This window comes from Xenopus laevis, chromosome 8L (genome assembly GCF_017654675.1).
Source record: "Xenopus laevis strain J_2021 chromosome 8L, Xenopus_laevis_v10.1, whole genome shotgun sequence".
Lineage (NCBI taxonomy): Eukaryota > Metazoa > Chordata > Amphibia > Anura > Pipidae > Xenopus > Xenopus laevis.
Genome location: NC_054385.1, coordinates 59,008,867 through 59,022,514, shown reverse-complemented (window position 1 = coordinate 59,022,514; position 13,648 = coordinate 59,008,867). Strand labels below are relative to the sequence as shown.

General features: G+C 36.6%; 1 protein-coding gene across 4 annotated transcripts in view; it reads left to right on the top strand.

The window, feature by feature from the left end:
- klhl13.L (kelch like family member 13 L homeolog) overlaps positions 1 to 1,866 on the top strand; it is a 52,886-nt gene extending 51,020 nt beyond the window's left edge. For all 4 annotated transcript variants that reach the window (NM_001093242.1, XM_041572047.1, XM_041572046.1 and 1 more), the window contains 1 exon segment: positions 502 to 1,866. In NM_001093242.1, the coding sequence (NP_001086711.1) occupies positions 502 to 989 (488 nt within the window). In that variant the 3' untranslated portion in view covers positions 990 to 1,866.
- Positions 1,867 to 13,648: the final 11,782 nt, after the last annotated feature.

Here is a 13,648-nt window from a genome sequence, read left to right as displayed (position 1 = left end):
GGGACATCATAGCAACAGCGAGTGGCAACCAGATTTTATTTCAAAATGCTTTCTGTGGTTTACTGCACAGAAGAAAATTTTGTAATTGTTAATGGTTAAATGGGCACAATGGTCCTAACATGCTGATAAATGATCACATGTTGCAGAAAGCATCATCAACACCAAGACTTCAGTCATTTGAAATGCCTCTTAAATTACAAAGAGGAACAGAAAAAAAGTTCAGTTGTAAATATTATCATTGACTTTCTAGGAAACCGAGTACCTAGAATAATTACAACAGAATAATACGAGCCATATATGGGGAGCAAGAAGCCACCCAGGCCTCGTCAGAACTGTGATTGTTCCTCATAAGTGAGGTTGTTCTTAGTTTTGAAAAGACAGAAGAAATAATAAGTGCTACCCTTTGCCTTGGTGATACTTTTTAAATGAATTTAATGATTTAGAATGCATGTTACCATTCTGAAATATATAACAAATGATTTTCATGTTTACTTTGAACAGGAGGAATTACTCATGATACCTTCCAGAAAGAACTAATGTGCTTTGATCCAGACACTGATAAATGGACCCAGAAAGCACCAATGACAACAGTTCGAGGGCTACACTGCATGTGCACAGTTGGAGATAAACTTTATGTCATAGGTGGAAATCACTTTAGAGGAACTAGTGATTATGATGATGTTCTCAGCTGTGAGTACTACTCTCCATCTTTAGATCAATGGACTCCAATAGGTGCCATGTTACGAGGACAAAGTGACGTTGGGGTGGCTGTCTTCGAAAACAAAATTTATGTGGTTGGAGGCTATTCTTGGAACAACAGATGTATGGTTGAAATAGTCCAGAAATATGACCCTGAAAGAGATGAGTGGCATAAAGTATTTGATCTGCCAGAATCTCTTGGGGGTATTAGAGCTTGTACTCTTACTGTTTTTCCACCAGAGGACAACAGTTGTTCACCTTCTCGAGAATCTCCTCTTTCTGCACCTTGAAGATAAAAGATCATCTTGGGTTTCTTCGTTTTTCTTCAATAGCATCAAACAAGCAATGCCAGTCGGAATTGGCCCGCCTGCTTCAAAAAAAGAGACGGTCAGATTATTTGTACTATTCATTTGGCTTAGGTTATTTATCAGAAATCTTACCTTGTAAAATCTATTTAAAATTGCCAGATGTTTAGTGAAGAAACAACAACAAAGTGATCAAATATTTCAAATAGGTACTTATTTAATACTGTTTAAGAGGTTTATCAAACCTACTTGTGAATCAAAGGAGCAGACTCGTCTTTCTAAAACTGCCATCTATTAATAATGTTTTCTATTGTCCCCACATAAATAGATCCTTTGTGTCCTTGAGGAGGATGGCAAAAAGAAAATACCACCAGATATCAGCTTATCTTTCTCATTAAGCACTTATGAAGTGTATGCTTTTTAAGTTAATTGGGAAAATATTTAATTTTGTTTTTTTTATTAACATTTGATGGAATTTAAAACATGGAACTTAATGATCCTTCCCACCTAAACCAACTGATTGTATATATTGAATTTGGCCTCTAAAATAAAACTTAAACTAAATTGCAATGGATAATATTTGTTCACCCATAATTAGAAGACAAACAAAAACTGAGCTTGCAGCTTCCTACGGTCCCTTCCACTAATTAAATTAGATAAGGGCTAGATAAATTGACGCAAAAAAAAATTGGTTTGTCATGAACAACAGCTGGAATAACTTGTATCTCCTTTGGTCAAGGTACATTCTCCTTTAAGGTTATTTAGCACAAACTGCAGCTACAGTGGGGGTAGCTACTTTTGCTCAGTGAACAGACTCCAATGTTTTATCTTTCTTTGTTCAATAAAATACTTTTAACTGCAATTATTTAGAGTTAAATGCTTTATTAAAGTATCTTTATATTATGCAGTTCTATATTCCACTTCCTTACTGTTGCCTGGATACCTCTGTGCCTGTATGTTTGTGGGTTAGCTGGCTTTATTTGCTAGGAAACCAATGCACAAATGGGTAGAATGACCTACATTTCAGATCTTTTTTTTTTTTTTTTTTTTCTCCTTTCTTGCCGTTTCAGAAACACTGCAGTATGTATTACGCAGACACTGCTATAACTGCAATAAAAAAAGCACTGGATTTGTTAGCCAGCTAAAAGCTTGTAACAATGTTTGGCAGTCAGAATGTTAACGGGTAACATTTTAAAATGAAAATTAAGGAAAGTGATGTTTAGGTGATATGCTGATAGCGATAGCAAGCTTTCAGAATATTCCAGTTACTTTGTCAAGCTGATGGATGGAGCTGGTGTAGCTTTACATCACTTTTATTTTCCATGTGAAGGTGTTTCCTTGTTGCAAATCTATTTGCCAGCTGAAAAATGCCAGTCTTTCTAATCTGTTGTAAAATATTGTAAAAGGGTTTATGTGTATGTAGCCAAACAAAAAACAGATAAAATTGAACCCCCCCCCCCCCGTTGTCACCATTATTTAAAGCTAATCTTGTTTTTACAACATGTACATATTTACATATTCTGTTTCTTTTCTATTAAACTAGTTAACACACAGACCACTCAAAACTGATTGGAATCAATAAGGAGGTTTAGAATAACTAGCATACAATGATTACATTGTCAGGTGCTTTTTTTGAAAGGAGAATGGGGGAGGATAATAATGTGGAGGTGTGGAGAGAAAAATAAAGCTGCTTCAGAAGGCATGACTAATTTTACCTGCTAATCCAATCAAAATCAGGGCAGAATTTGGAATATCCTATACTGTGGGGATGACCATTAACATGGTCGTCGACATAGAAGTACTTACCTGAAGTGTGGAGAGCAAAATAAAGAAGGCATAACCAATTTACCTGCTGATCCAATCAAAATCAGGGCAGAATTTGGATTATTCTACTGTATACTGTGGGGATGACAATTAACATGGTCGCCAACATAGAAGTACTTGCTTACCTGAATGTGGTAATATATGCACAAACCATTTTTATACATAAATATGCTTCTAATTGTGATTATGAACAATCTGCTTTGTCATGGCACATGCTTGGAAGTGGACGGCATAGTTTCTGAGACATTTCTCTTTCTGTATTGTGTCTTTGGTATTCACTCTAATAACAAATGGTTCCATGGGCATTTCACTCTGTCTTTATAAAAAGTTGCTCCAAAGCATCTTGACGCTGGGTAACGCCTCCTGCACATATATACAGAACTGTTGCTTGGTTACAAGACAGCAGCTAAAGCTGCCCATGTCGGAGATATTGAAATCCATAAGCAGTGTTCTGTACAAAATAAAGCAGAGAAGCTTTACAATATTTGTATTTAAATATGTAAAAGTTGTATTTATGTGATTGGATTCTAATCCTTTTTTTTAAGTATTTGCAGGATAAGCAGGAGCAATTACTCTATATTTAAAAAGTTAATTTACTAATGTTGCATGTGGCTAACTGTACAGAGTCTGCAACAGTGGAAGAGGTAACGAAGACTAATGGATGTAGACCAAACAAAACACAGAAATCAATGAAGATGTAACAAAAATAACATCATTAAACATTATGTAGGATATTAATGTGGTTATTGAAAAGGGTGTAAATTATTTGACAACTGTCCCTCTTTCATTAAGGGGCATATTTTTTAAGGTTCAAGTTGTTTTTTTTGGTCAAAACGCACATATTCGGGTTAAAAAAAACTATTTTTTTCGAGATTTATTATACTTCAACCCTGGAAATAGCTAAAATCCGAGAAAACACCATCTAAAACCTGTTGAGGTCATGTAGTAGTCTATGGTAGAGGTTTCTTGAACCATCCCTTGTCCCTTGATTAAGTTTTTTTCTGAGGGTTTTGCCCAAAATCCCAAATAAGTTGAGTTTTGGAACTCTAAGAATCTGTTTTTTTTTCCATTCAAGTTTTTTCTTAAAAAGATACCTTTCAAGTTGCGAGTTCATTTGAGGTATAGAAAAATCTTAACACTCGAGCTTTGATAAATAACCCCACAAATGTATTAATTAGGCTTGGAATCCCCAGACAACTGGAATGTATAAAAAAAAATCAGTACAGGTATGGGATCTGTTGGAAGCCCGTTATCCAGAAAGCTCTGAATTACAGATATATAATTAGATTATCCAAATTTTAAAAAAACTGTTTTCTTTATCTTTGTACAAGCTACTGTATTATTACTACAGTAGCTTGTACTTGATCCAAACTTAGATATAATTAATCCTTATTGGAAGCAAAATCAGCCTGTTGGGTTTATTTAATGTTTAAATGATTATCTAGTAGATTTAAGGTATGAAGATCCAAATTACGGAAAGATCTATTATCCAGAAAACCCCAGGTCCCGAGCATTCTGGATAACAGGTCCTATACCTGTAATTGTTTGCTACTGGTTTTATCACCTGCAGCAACCAGCCAGCAGGAAGCATTTATTGGTCACCTGTTTTAAAGCAAACATTTTATTAGTTGCTATGGTCAAACTATTATTTGTCTTTTATTACATATGGGGGTCTGTGGTCCAGATGAAAGACACTTTATGTCCTTGCTGGTGATACTGTTGATCCACTGACTATAGAAAATAACCTGATGCCTACTCTCATTGACTTCAGTCTTCTGCAAAGTCTTTCAAGACTGCACATGGGAACATGAATAAGGGATTACCTACAATCATAACTTTATTGGTTTTGTCCTCAAGAAGGCGTTATATCCATATGTTTCATTGGACGGTAATGCCTCACTGGGCTGTTTCTTGGCCTACATATAAGCTCTGGCAGAGAAACAGCCCCTCCACTGATATCTGCGTTGGCTAAATGCAAACCGAGCCTTCCGTTACCGAAATATATTCTGTGTGTATGTACCCGGTACAATGCAGTGGCCCTGGGGGCAGACAAAAAAGACAAGAGATGTGAGCGGAGGCACTGTTTCTCTGCCACAGCGTAAATGTAGGCCAAGAAACCACCTAATAAGGCATTCACCTGAAGGAAAGTTTAGCATTTATTGGCATAGATAAAATTCTGCTCCATGGCGAAAAGCCAGATGGGATTGAATATCTTTTCCAGGTAAATGTAGATTCGGGATTCTGTCAAATCCTAAAATTGTGGATTTGGTTCATCCCTAAATGAAAGTAGATTATACTGTACATTTCTAAAATTCCATTTCATCTATGACATACTACATGTTGTCTGACCACATGGCATTGGGAAAATCAAAGCATACCTGCAAACAAAGAGTTGATAAAATAATTTCGCTGCATTGGAATTTAAGTCTCAAGAAGACCAGTGGTTACTCGCCCAGGGTGAGTGGCATGTGTGAGAGAAGGGATGTTGTATCTGGGGAAAAAAAATGTGTATTTCTGTACATTTATTGTTTATGTGAGAACATTCTGTAAAGATGTAATTAAGATCCCCTTCTAGTGAGAAAAATAACACCCACACCCTCCTCTCAAGCTGGTTAAGCACCCAACGCTTTAATTCATAGCATCATTTAATTATTCTGTTTACTTGACTAAGCAAAGGTTTATTGGCTGTTATGGCTTACTGCACTGTAGGTAAATAAGACCTTTGAGAGGAATACAAATGTAAATTATTAACCAAAATATGGGTTAATATCGCAGTGGAATAACTTGATTTACTGTCCTACATATTTTTTTTTCATTCCCAGGCATTCCTTACACACAAAGAGCTAATGCAGTCCATTTTAATTACTACTATTCGTAACTATAGAAATTGGAAAGAATTTAACTGAAGGAATAAAAGCAGGCAGAACTGCACACAGAAGCAGCCATGGAACATCTACCGTTAGGCCCATAAATCTTTGGACAGAGACAACTTTTTTCTAATTTTGCTTCTGTACATTACCGCAATGAATTTGAAATGAAACAACTTGGATGCAGTTAAACTGCAGACTTTCAGCTTTAATTCAGTGTTGAACAAAAAGATTTCATAAAAATGTGAGGAACTAAAGCCTTTTTTTAACACAATCACTTAATTTCAGGGGCTCGAAAGTAATTGGACCATTGACTCAAAGGCTATTTCATAGGCAAGTGTGGGCAATTGCTTTGTTATGTCATTATCAATGAAGCAGACAAAAGCCCTGGAGTTGATTTAAGGGGTGGGGGGTATTTGTATATGGAAGATTTTGCTGTGAACAGACAACATGCTGGCAAAAAAAAAAAAGCCAGCACAGTTCTGTAAAAACATTCTTTGGACAGATGAAACCAAGATCAACCTCTACCAGAATGATGGCAAGAAACAAGTATGGAGAAGGCGTTGAACAGCTCATGATCCAAGGCATACCACATCATCTATAAAACGGTGGAGGCAGTATGATGGCTTGGGTGTGCATTGCTGCCAGTGGCACTGGGACACTAGTGTTTATCCATGATGTGACACAGGACAGAAGCAGCGGAACGAATTCTGAGGTGTTCAGGTGACTGTCTGCTAAAATCCAGCTAAATGTAGTCAAATTGATTGTATTATAATGACCCAAAACATACAGCCAAAGCAACCCAGGAGTTTATTAAAGCAAAGAAGTGGAATATTATTGAATGGCCAAGTCAGTCACCTGATCTCAACCAACTTGAGCTGCATTTCACTTTTTGAAGACTAAATTTCAGACAGGCCCACAAACAAACAGCAACTGAAAGCCGCTGCAGTAAATGCGTGGCAGAGCATTAAAAAGGAGGAAACCCAGAATCTGGTGATGCCCATGTGTTCAAGACTTCAGGCTGTCATTGCCAGCAAAGGGTTTTCAAACAAGTATTAGAAATGAACATTTTACTTTCAATTTTTAAATTTGTCTAATTACTTTTGAGTCCCTGATTGTGTTAAAAAAGGCTTTAGTTCCTCACATTTTTATGAAATCTTTTTGTTCAACTCACTGAATTAAAGCTGAAAGTCTGCAGTTCAACTGCATCTGAGTTGTTTCATTTAAAATTCATTGTGGTAATGTACAGAACCAAAATTAGAGAAAAAGTTGTCTGTCTAAAGATTTATAGGCCTAACTGTATATTGTTACTTATACTGTAAAAAGCTATTTTAAATGTTCCCTGTGCCAAACTTTCCCTGGGTTCAGTGTTACACATTTTAAAATATTTTTACTAAACCAAATGTAGAATGTATCTCTTGATACTTAAACCATTCCTCTCCTCAAATGTGAGGATCTCCCTCATCGTTTTTCTACACCCAGTCTAAAAGACTGGTTTGAAAGCTTGGTACAGACTGAAGTTTCTTTCTGTTGATGGTCAGGAAACCACCTAGTGAGATGCAGCTTCTAGAATGAACATAATAGTAAACGAGATATTGAAATAAATAATGATGATGCCTCTTGAATTTATTTCTATAGCTGTTTAGGTGGGAGTAACACCCAAAATGACAAGTGCTTTCAGATTCTCAACAATGCAAGCAATACAGCAGCTCCAATGTATATTAAAGCAGAAAGTGAAGCTGTCAATACATGAAGGATAAACCCCCTATATTTAACAAATGGTACGTTTTTCCGGTAATAGAAAAATGTTGTAGCAAAGTTTAAGAATTGAATCACTGCGTTGCCAGGATATATTTTCTCTTCTCAGTTACTTGCCAGTGGATGCAGTGCCAGTGGATGCAGATAAATCAAATTATACTCATTACATTATTTACAGTATTGCTTGTATTCGTGTGATTTAGGAGCTTTCTGTGAAAGTTAGAAATAATGCGTTTCCATGCACCAGATAGTTTAATGCACATAGGACATTTATCTTAATATGGAACCAATGAGATGTAAAAAGGTATTTATTGGACTAAAACCTTGCAAGGCAGTGTTTACATGATGGGAGGAATGATAAATCTAGTTGTACACAAGGTTATACTTTTGCAAGTGGGAGTGGCGTCTCTGAACTCATAAAAATGTGCCAATGCTGAATATCACAACAAATTATAGCTCATGGCTGTTCTTAAAAGGAACCTGTCACCCAAACATAAAAAATAAACATGAAACCCAAATTATTTATCAAAACATTCATACCTTTATAGTTATAAACTATAATATGATTTAAAAATCTTAGCTGTCAATAATATTGCCTTCACCACCTCTAGGGGGTATATTTATCAAAGAGTGAAGTTAATAGTAAAGTTCCGCCACTAGAGTGAAATTCCGCCACTTTCCATTCATTTCTATGGGATTTTTAAAGGCGTATTTATCAAAGGGTGAACTTTCACTTTCACCCATTGATAAATATGCCTTTCAAAATCCCATAGAAATGAATTGTGAGCTGCGGAATTTCACTCTAGTGAAAAAAAATTTACCCCTTTGCTTCAGGCATAGTGATCACTTTCACTTTAATTTCTGCACTTCCTATATGTCAGTAGGTATACCCAAAGATTCCTGAGGTTTCCCTTCTTTTGCCGGCTCTCAATGAACTCGCTCCCCTCCGAGTGTAACACCAAACTTCCTTTAAGTTGTGCAGAGTCAGCGCTGCAATATCTTTAGGGAAATAAGCGGTATAGCGATATGGTAATATATGGTGTAGTATATTAATACCCTTCTTGGAGTAGTTTAGCCCAATTACCCAAATCTCCATTAGACAAGAGGTACATCTGCATTATATTCGTGTGTCTTCCAATTAAATTATAGACAGTTCACCGTGTGCAGTTTCGGTATGTACTCAGACGTTTAGATTATTTTCAAGCCCTTCAAGTTATTTTAGTCCCAATCAGCACGTGTTCTCTAGCGCTGCTTCTCTTCTAATTCTTACTGCTTCTCTTCTAATTCTTTTGCGCTTACAGATGTTTCAAGCAAAGGCACCAACAACAACTCAGCACCCACTGACTATTCGTACAATGTGCCAGGTTTTCCAGGAGTTGTCCTGCGCAGCTCCGGCTCCTTCCCTCCTTACATACCTCCAGTCTCCACTCTGTCTATAATTACATAGTCAGGGGCATGTGCATCAGATCCTTCTTACTGGCGCGTACATGAAATTTTGGCATGATGCAATGCTTGCCTTGATACCAGTATCCACAAAATGGTGCCTGCCTTTATTGCTCGACTCCAGATACATGAAGCAAACCAGATTTAAATTATATAGTGTAAGTAAAGATTGTTTTGCTCGACTTACACTATAAAATAGGATTGGGCATGTTTTTTATAGGATGGCTGGTCCTCTTTAATGGTGCCACCTTCCTGCCAATGTGTTAGACCCTGCATTTATTAATAGCCATGCTCTCCAATCCACTGTTCTGAAACTATGAAGGGTGTTGGGGAAATGCTGAGATCTAGCCCGTCAACACTTGAAGCCATATACTGGACAGCCCTTCTATACAGCTGAACTCCTTGTCTTATAGCTCTGTTCTGCAAAGCGCATGCTGCTGCTGTACAGACTGCTCAGCCAAAATGGAATACATTTAGTTATTAGATACATTTTTACATTATAGGGCCAGGGGCTTCCAACCACTGTTTGTAACCCCCTAAAGAAAGTCTAGCTGTGGCTCATGTATGTTGCATTCAGGTTCTGTTAAGAAGGCAGCCAAATGTTGTTGCTCAGAGATGGCATTAAAGGAAAACCATACCCCCAAAATGAATAGTTTACATCATATTATGTTTCATATTAAACAATCTTACCAAACTGGAATATAGATTTAAATAAATATTGTACTTTTAAATCTTTTACCTTGAGCCATCATTTTGTGATGATCTGTGTGCTGCCTCAGAGATCGCCTGACCAGAAATACTACAACACTAAGGGGCCAATTCACCAAGCTCGAGTGAAGGATTCAAAGTAAAAAAAACTTCGAATTGCGAAGTGTTTTTTGGGCTACTTCGACCATCGAATGGGCTCCTTCGACTACGACTTCGAATCGAAGGATTCAAACTAAAAATCGTTCGACTATTCGACCATTCGATAGTCGAAGTACTGTCTCTTTAAGAAAAAACTTCGACCCCCTAGTTCGCCATCTAAAACCTAACGAACTCAATGTTAGCCTATGGGGAAGGTCCCCATAGGCTTGCCTAAGTTTTTTTGGTCGAAGGATAGTCCTTCGATCATTGGATTAAAATCCTTCGAATCGTTCGATCGCAGTTTTTGCGCTAAAATCCTTTGACTTCGATATTCGAAGTCGAAGGATTTTAATTCCCAGTCGAATTTTCGAGGGTTAATTAACCCTCGATATTCGACCCTTGGTGAATTTGCCCCTAACTGTAACAGAAAGAAATGTGGAAGCAAAAGACAGAACTTTGTCCGTTAATTGACTCATGTGACCTATGTATGGTTTGTTTGTGTGCACTTTGAATCGTAGGATCCCAGGGGGCAGCCTTTAGTTCTTAAAATGGCAATTTTAGGATTACATAATGGCACATACTAATAAAAAAGTATATTATTATGAAAATGGTTTATTTAGATGAAGCAGGGTTTTACATATGAGCTATTCTATGCAATATATTTCTGTAGAGACTTACATTGTTCAGGGGTATAGTTTTCATTTAACAGGATATACAAGCTAATTTATAAAGCACTTTTGTAAACCCAATAATTAGTACAAATGCTGGTAGTAAACCCATGCATCACAGCAAAAGACTCCCAGTCCCAGTCTTGCATGGATATGAGTGCCCTGGGGTATTTGCACTTGCTTCCTGTTAAATCTCCTTTTTGTCCTAATAAAACGTTCAAGCCAGCAAATAACTGCTTGTTTACACTATTAACACTACCGTGGCTCGTTAAACCTTCAGCTTGTTTTACCATAGATATCATATATGTGGAATCCCCCTCACACTTTAATGTGTTTATGGGTCAATATGTTTTGGGTCAATATTTCTCAAGGTCTGTTAAAATGCTGAGGATAGGTAGTTGTGATTTCCCCAGCCTGGGCCAGATCTGAATGCCACACTAGAAGGTCAGTGTCGGCACAATAACAATAATGCAATTTAAAGCAGGCATCTTATGTTTCTGGCTTACTATCTTCCAGCAGGCCATAGATTCATAAATGGAAGTCTTAACTACTTAAATAATCTATCTAAGATAAATAGTTAAAGCAAATATATCTAGACATTATGAGCATGATGGTTTTAATACCTGAGGATCATCTGTGGTGCCCTGGAAAGGCCAAGAGCAACTGCTGCATATTATTTGAAGGCATGGATTAGTATAGGGCTTTGGAACTTCCAGCATGGTATATTACATCCAGTACATTAGGTACAGCATTTCTACAATAATTTGTTAAGGCTGTAGACTAATATATAGCATATAAAAAGCACAGGTCTGCACCTAGCTAATCTTGGCTAATGAATATGATAATCCATGATGAAATCTTAGATTATTTCTTTTTATAAATTGCATGGTGGCGGCAGAAAGTCTTGCCTAGTAGCTGCTATGATCTGTACACATACCTTGCTTATTTAGTATTCTGTTTCAGTATCTGGTTGTTATTCTAACTCTTCACTTCTAGAAATCCTTGCTCTCTGCCTTCCTTTGTACATGTACAGATTTTGTAATTTAGCATACCTTGATTTATTATAATGTATACTCTTAGCTGGTTCTGAGTTTTCATTGTACATTGCATATTTGTAAGACCAGCTTAAAATAATTGCAAAATAATTGCTTTTTTCAAGACTTTTGAGTATGAAGAGTGTCTATTAGTGCAAACAACAAAATGTACACTTTTTTTTTTTTTGCACTTGCCAAACATTTTGAGTTGTGCAAATTGAAAATTATTCGCAGAGCGGAAAATTTTTGCATTGTGCATATTTTTTTTCCATTAATGCAGTTTGTTGCATTCACCCATCATCTTTAATAGCCAAATGCTGGCACTGAAATCTGTGATTCAACAAAAGGGACATTTTTCCCAGGGCCCACTAAAACAGTGGGTGCCATCAGCCTTTTCATCTGCAAAAACTTTTGAATGAAGCAGTATAGAATGGTTAGTTCTTAGCAACGTTACAATTACTCTACTAGTATAGAGGTTTATTTTAATCGTTTTTAATTATTTGCTTTGACCCTAACAGCCAAAAAAGATTGCTTTTTGAGGCTACAATTTTATCATTACTTTGTACAACTGATTTTGTTTTATTCAGACATCTATCCTATTCATATTCCAGTTTCCAATTCAAACTGTCTGTTTGCTATAAAATTAAAAAAGACCTATTGCAAATTATCTCAGAATAGCATTCTCTTCATTGTAATAAAATTATTTTAAAGGTGAACAACCTCTTTAAAAAAAACCCTGGCAAGAGCAACACAACACAACTAAAGATGTGTAGGACATTGCTATTGCAAGCAAATAATGCATAGATCATTGGACATCCTGCAACCAACCCCATCTAGAGGGAATGCCTGATATCAATAACATAAAGAAACTGTGCAACAGCTAAAAAAATAAAACTGTACTTCATGTCACAGGCACGCTCTGAGTCTAATGTTGCTTGCATCCTATTTGTCTGGAGTTTATCATGCAGTTAAGGGTGAATTTTCTAATTGACAGTAACAGAATTAAAATTAATTACGCCTACGCAGTAATGAAGCAGTCTGATTGCTACAAATTATAAATGAGCTCACCAGAGTTTGATGAATACAATTATACAAAAACTAATTGTAATCATATTTCTCATGTACTGCTATTAAAAGCATTGGGGTAATTTAGCATTTTATTTTCATTTATAGTTCAATAAGCTTCCATACAAAGGTTGCAAATCAACTTTCTACTTTCAATTTCTACTGTTCTCATATCTTCTATTTAGCAATGCTATAGGTGCAGCTCTAAGGGTCTATGCGGTTGGTAAACATTATTTCATCTATTGCTAAATGCGGAATTAGAATGGTCAATGTATTTCTTTTACTGAATTACAGGTATGGGATTCGTTATTCGGAAAAAGATCTGAATTACGGAAAGGCCATCTCCCATAGGTTCCATTCTAGTCAAATAATACAAATTTTTCAAAATGATTTATTTTTTCCTCTGTAATAATAAAACAGTACCTTTTGTACTTGATCCCAAAAAATATATAATTATTACTGGAAGGAAAATCAGCTTATTGGGCTTATTTAATGTTTACATGATTTTCTAGTAGACTTTAGATATGAAGATCCAAATTACGGAAAACCCCGGGTCCCGAGCATTCTGGATAACAGGTCCCAAAACGTCTGCTAGTCCAACATCTCATTTCTAAATGAACAGTTTTAATATGAAGTTGGTCCTCCCTTTGCTGCTGTAACAGTCTCTGCTCATCTGGGAAGGCTTTCCACTAGATGTTGGAACATAGTTGGCGGAATTTGCTTCCATTCAGCCACAAGAGCATTAGTGAGGTTGAGCACTGATTGTGGGGATTAGGCCTGGCTCACTTCAATTCATTCTATAGTTATACAGTTGGGTTACCGAGAGGGATCAATGGAGACCAGTCAGATTCTTCCACACCCATCTCAGCAAGCCTATTCTGTACAGACCTCACTTGAATATGTGGGCAATATTGTACTGTTGATACATAATAGGAAGCACACATTTATCAAGAATATCATACGCTGTAGCCATAAGTTTTGCTTTTAAAGGTACCAGGGACCCTAGCCCAAATGAAAAATGATCACAGTTCATTATTCCTTCTACATCCAACATTACCATTGGCATTATGCATTCAGGCAGGCAGGTAGTGGGTCCCTGGCATCTGTTAAATGCAGACTTTTCCATCAGCCAGATGGTG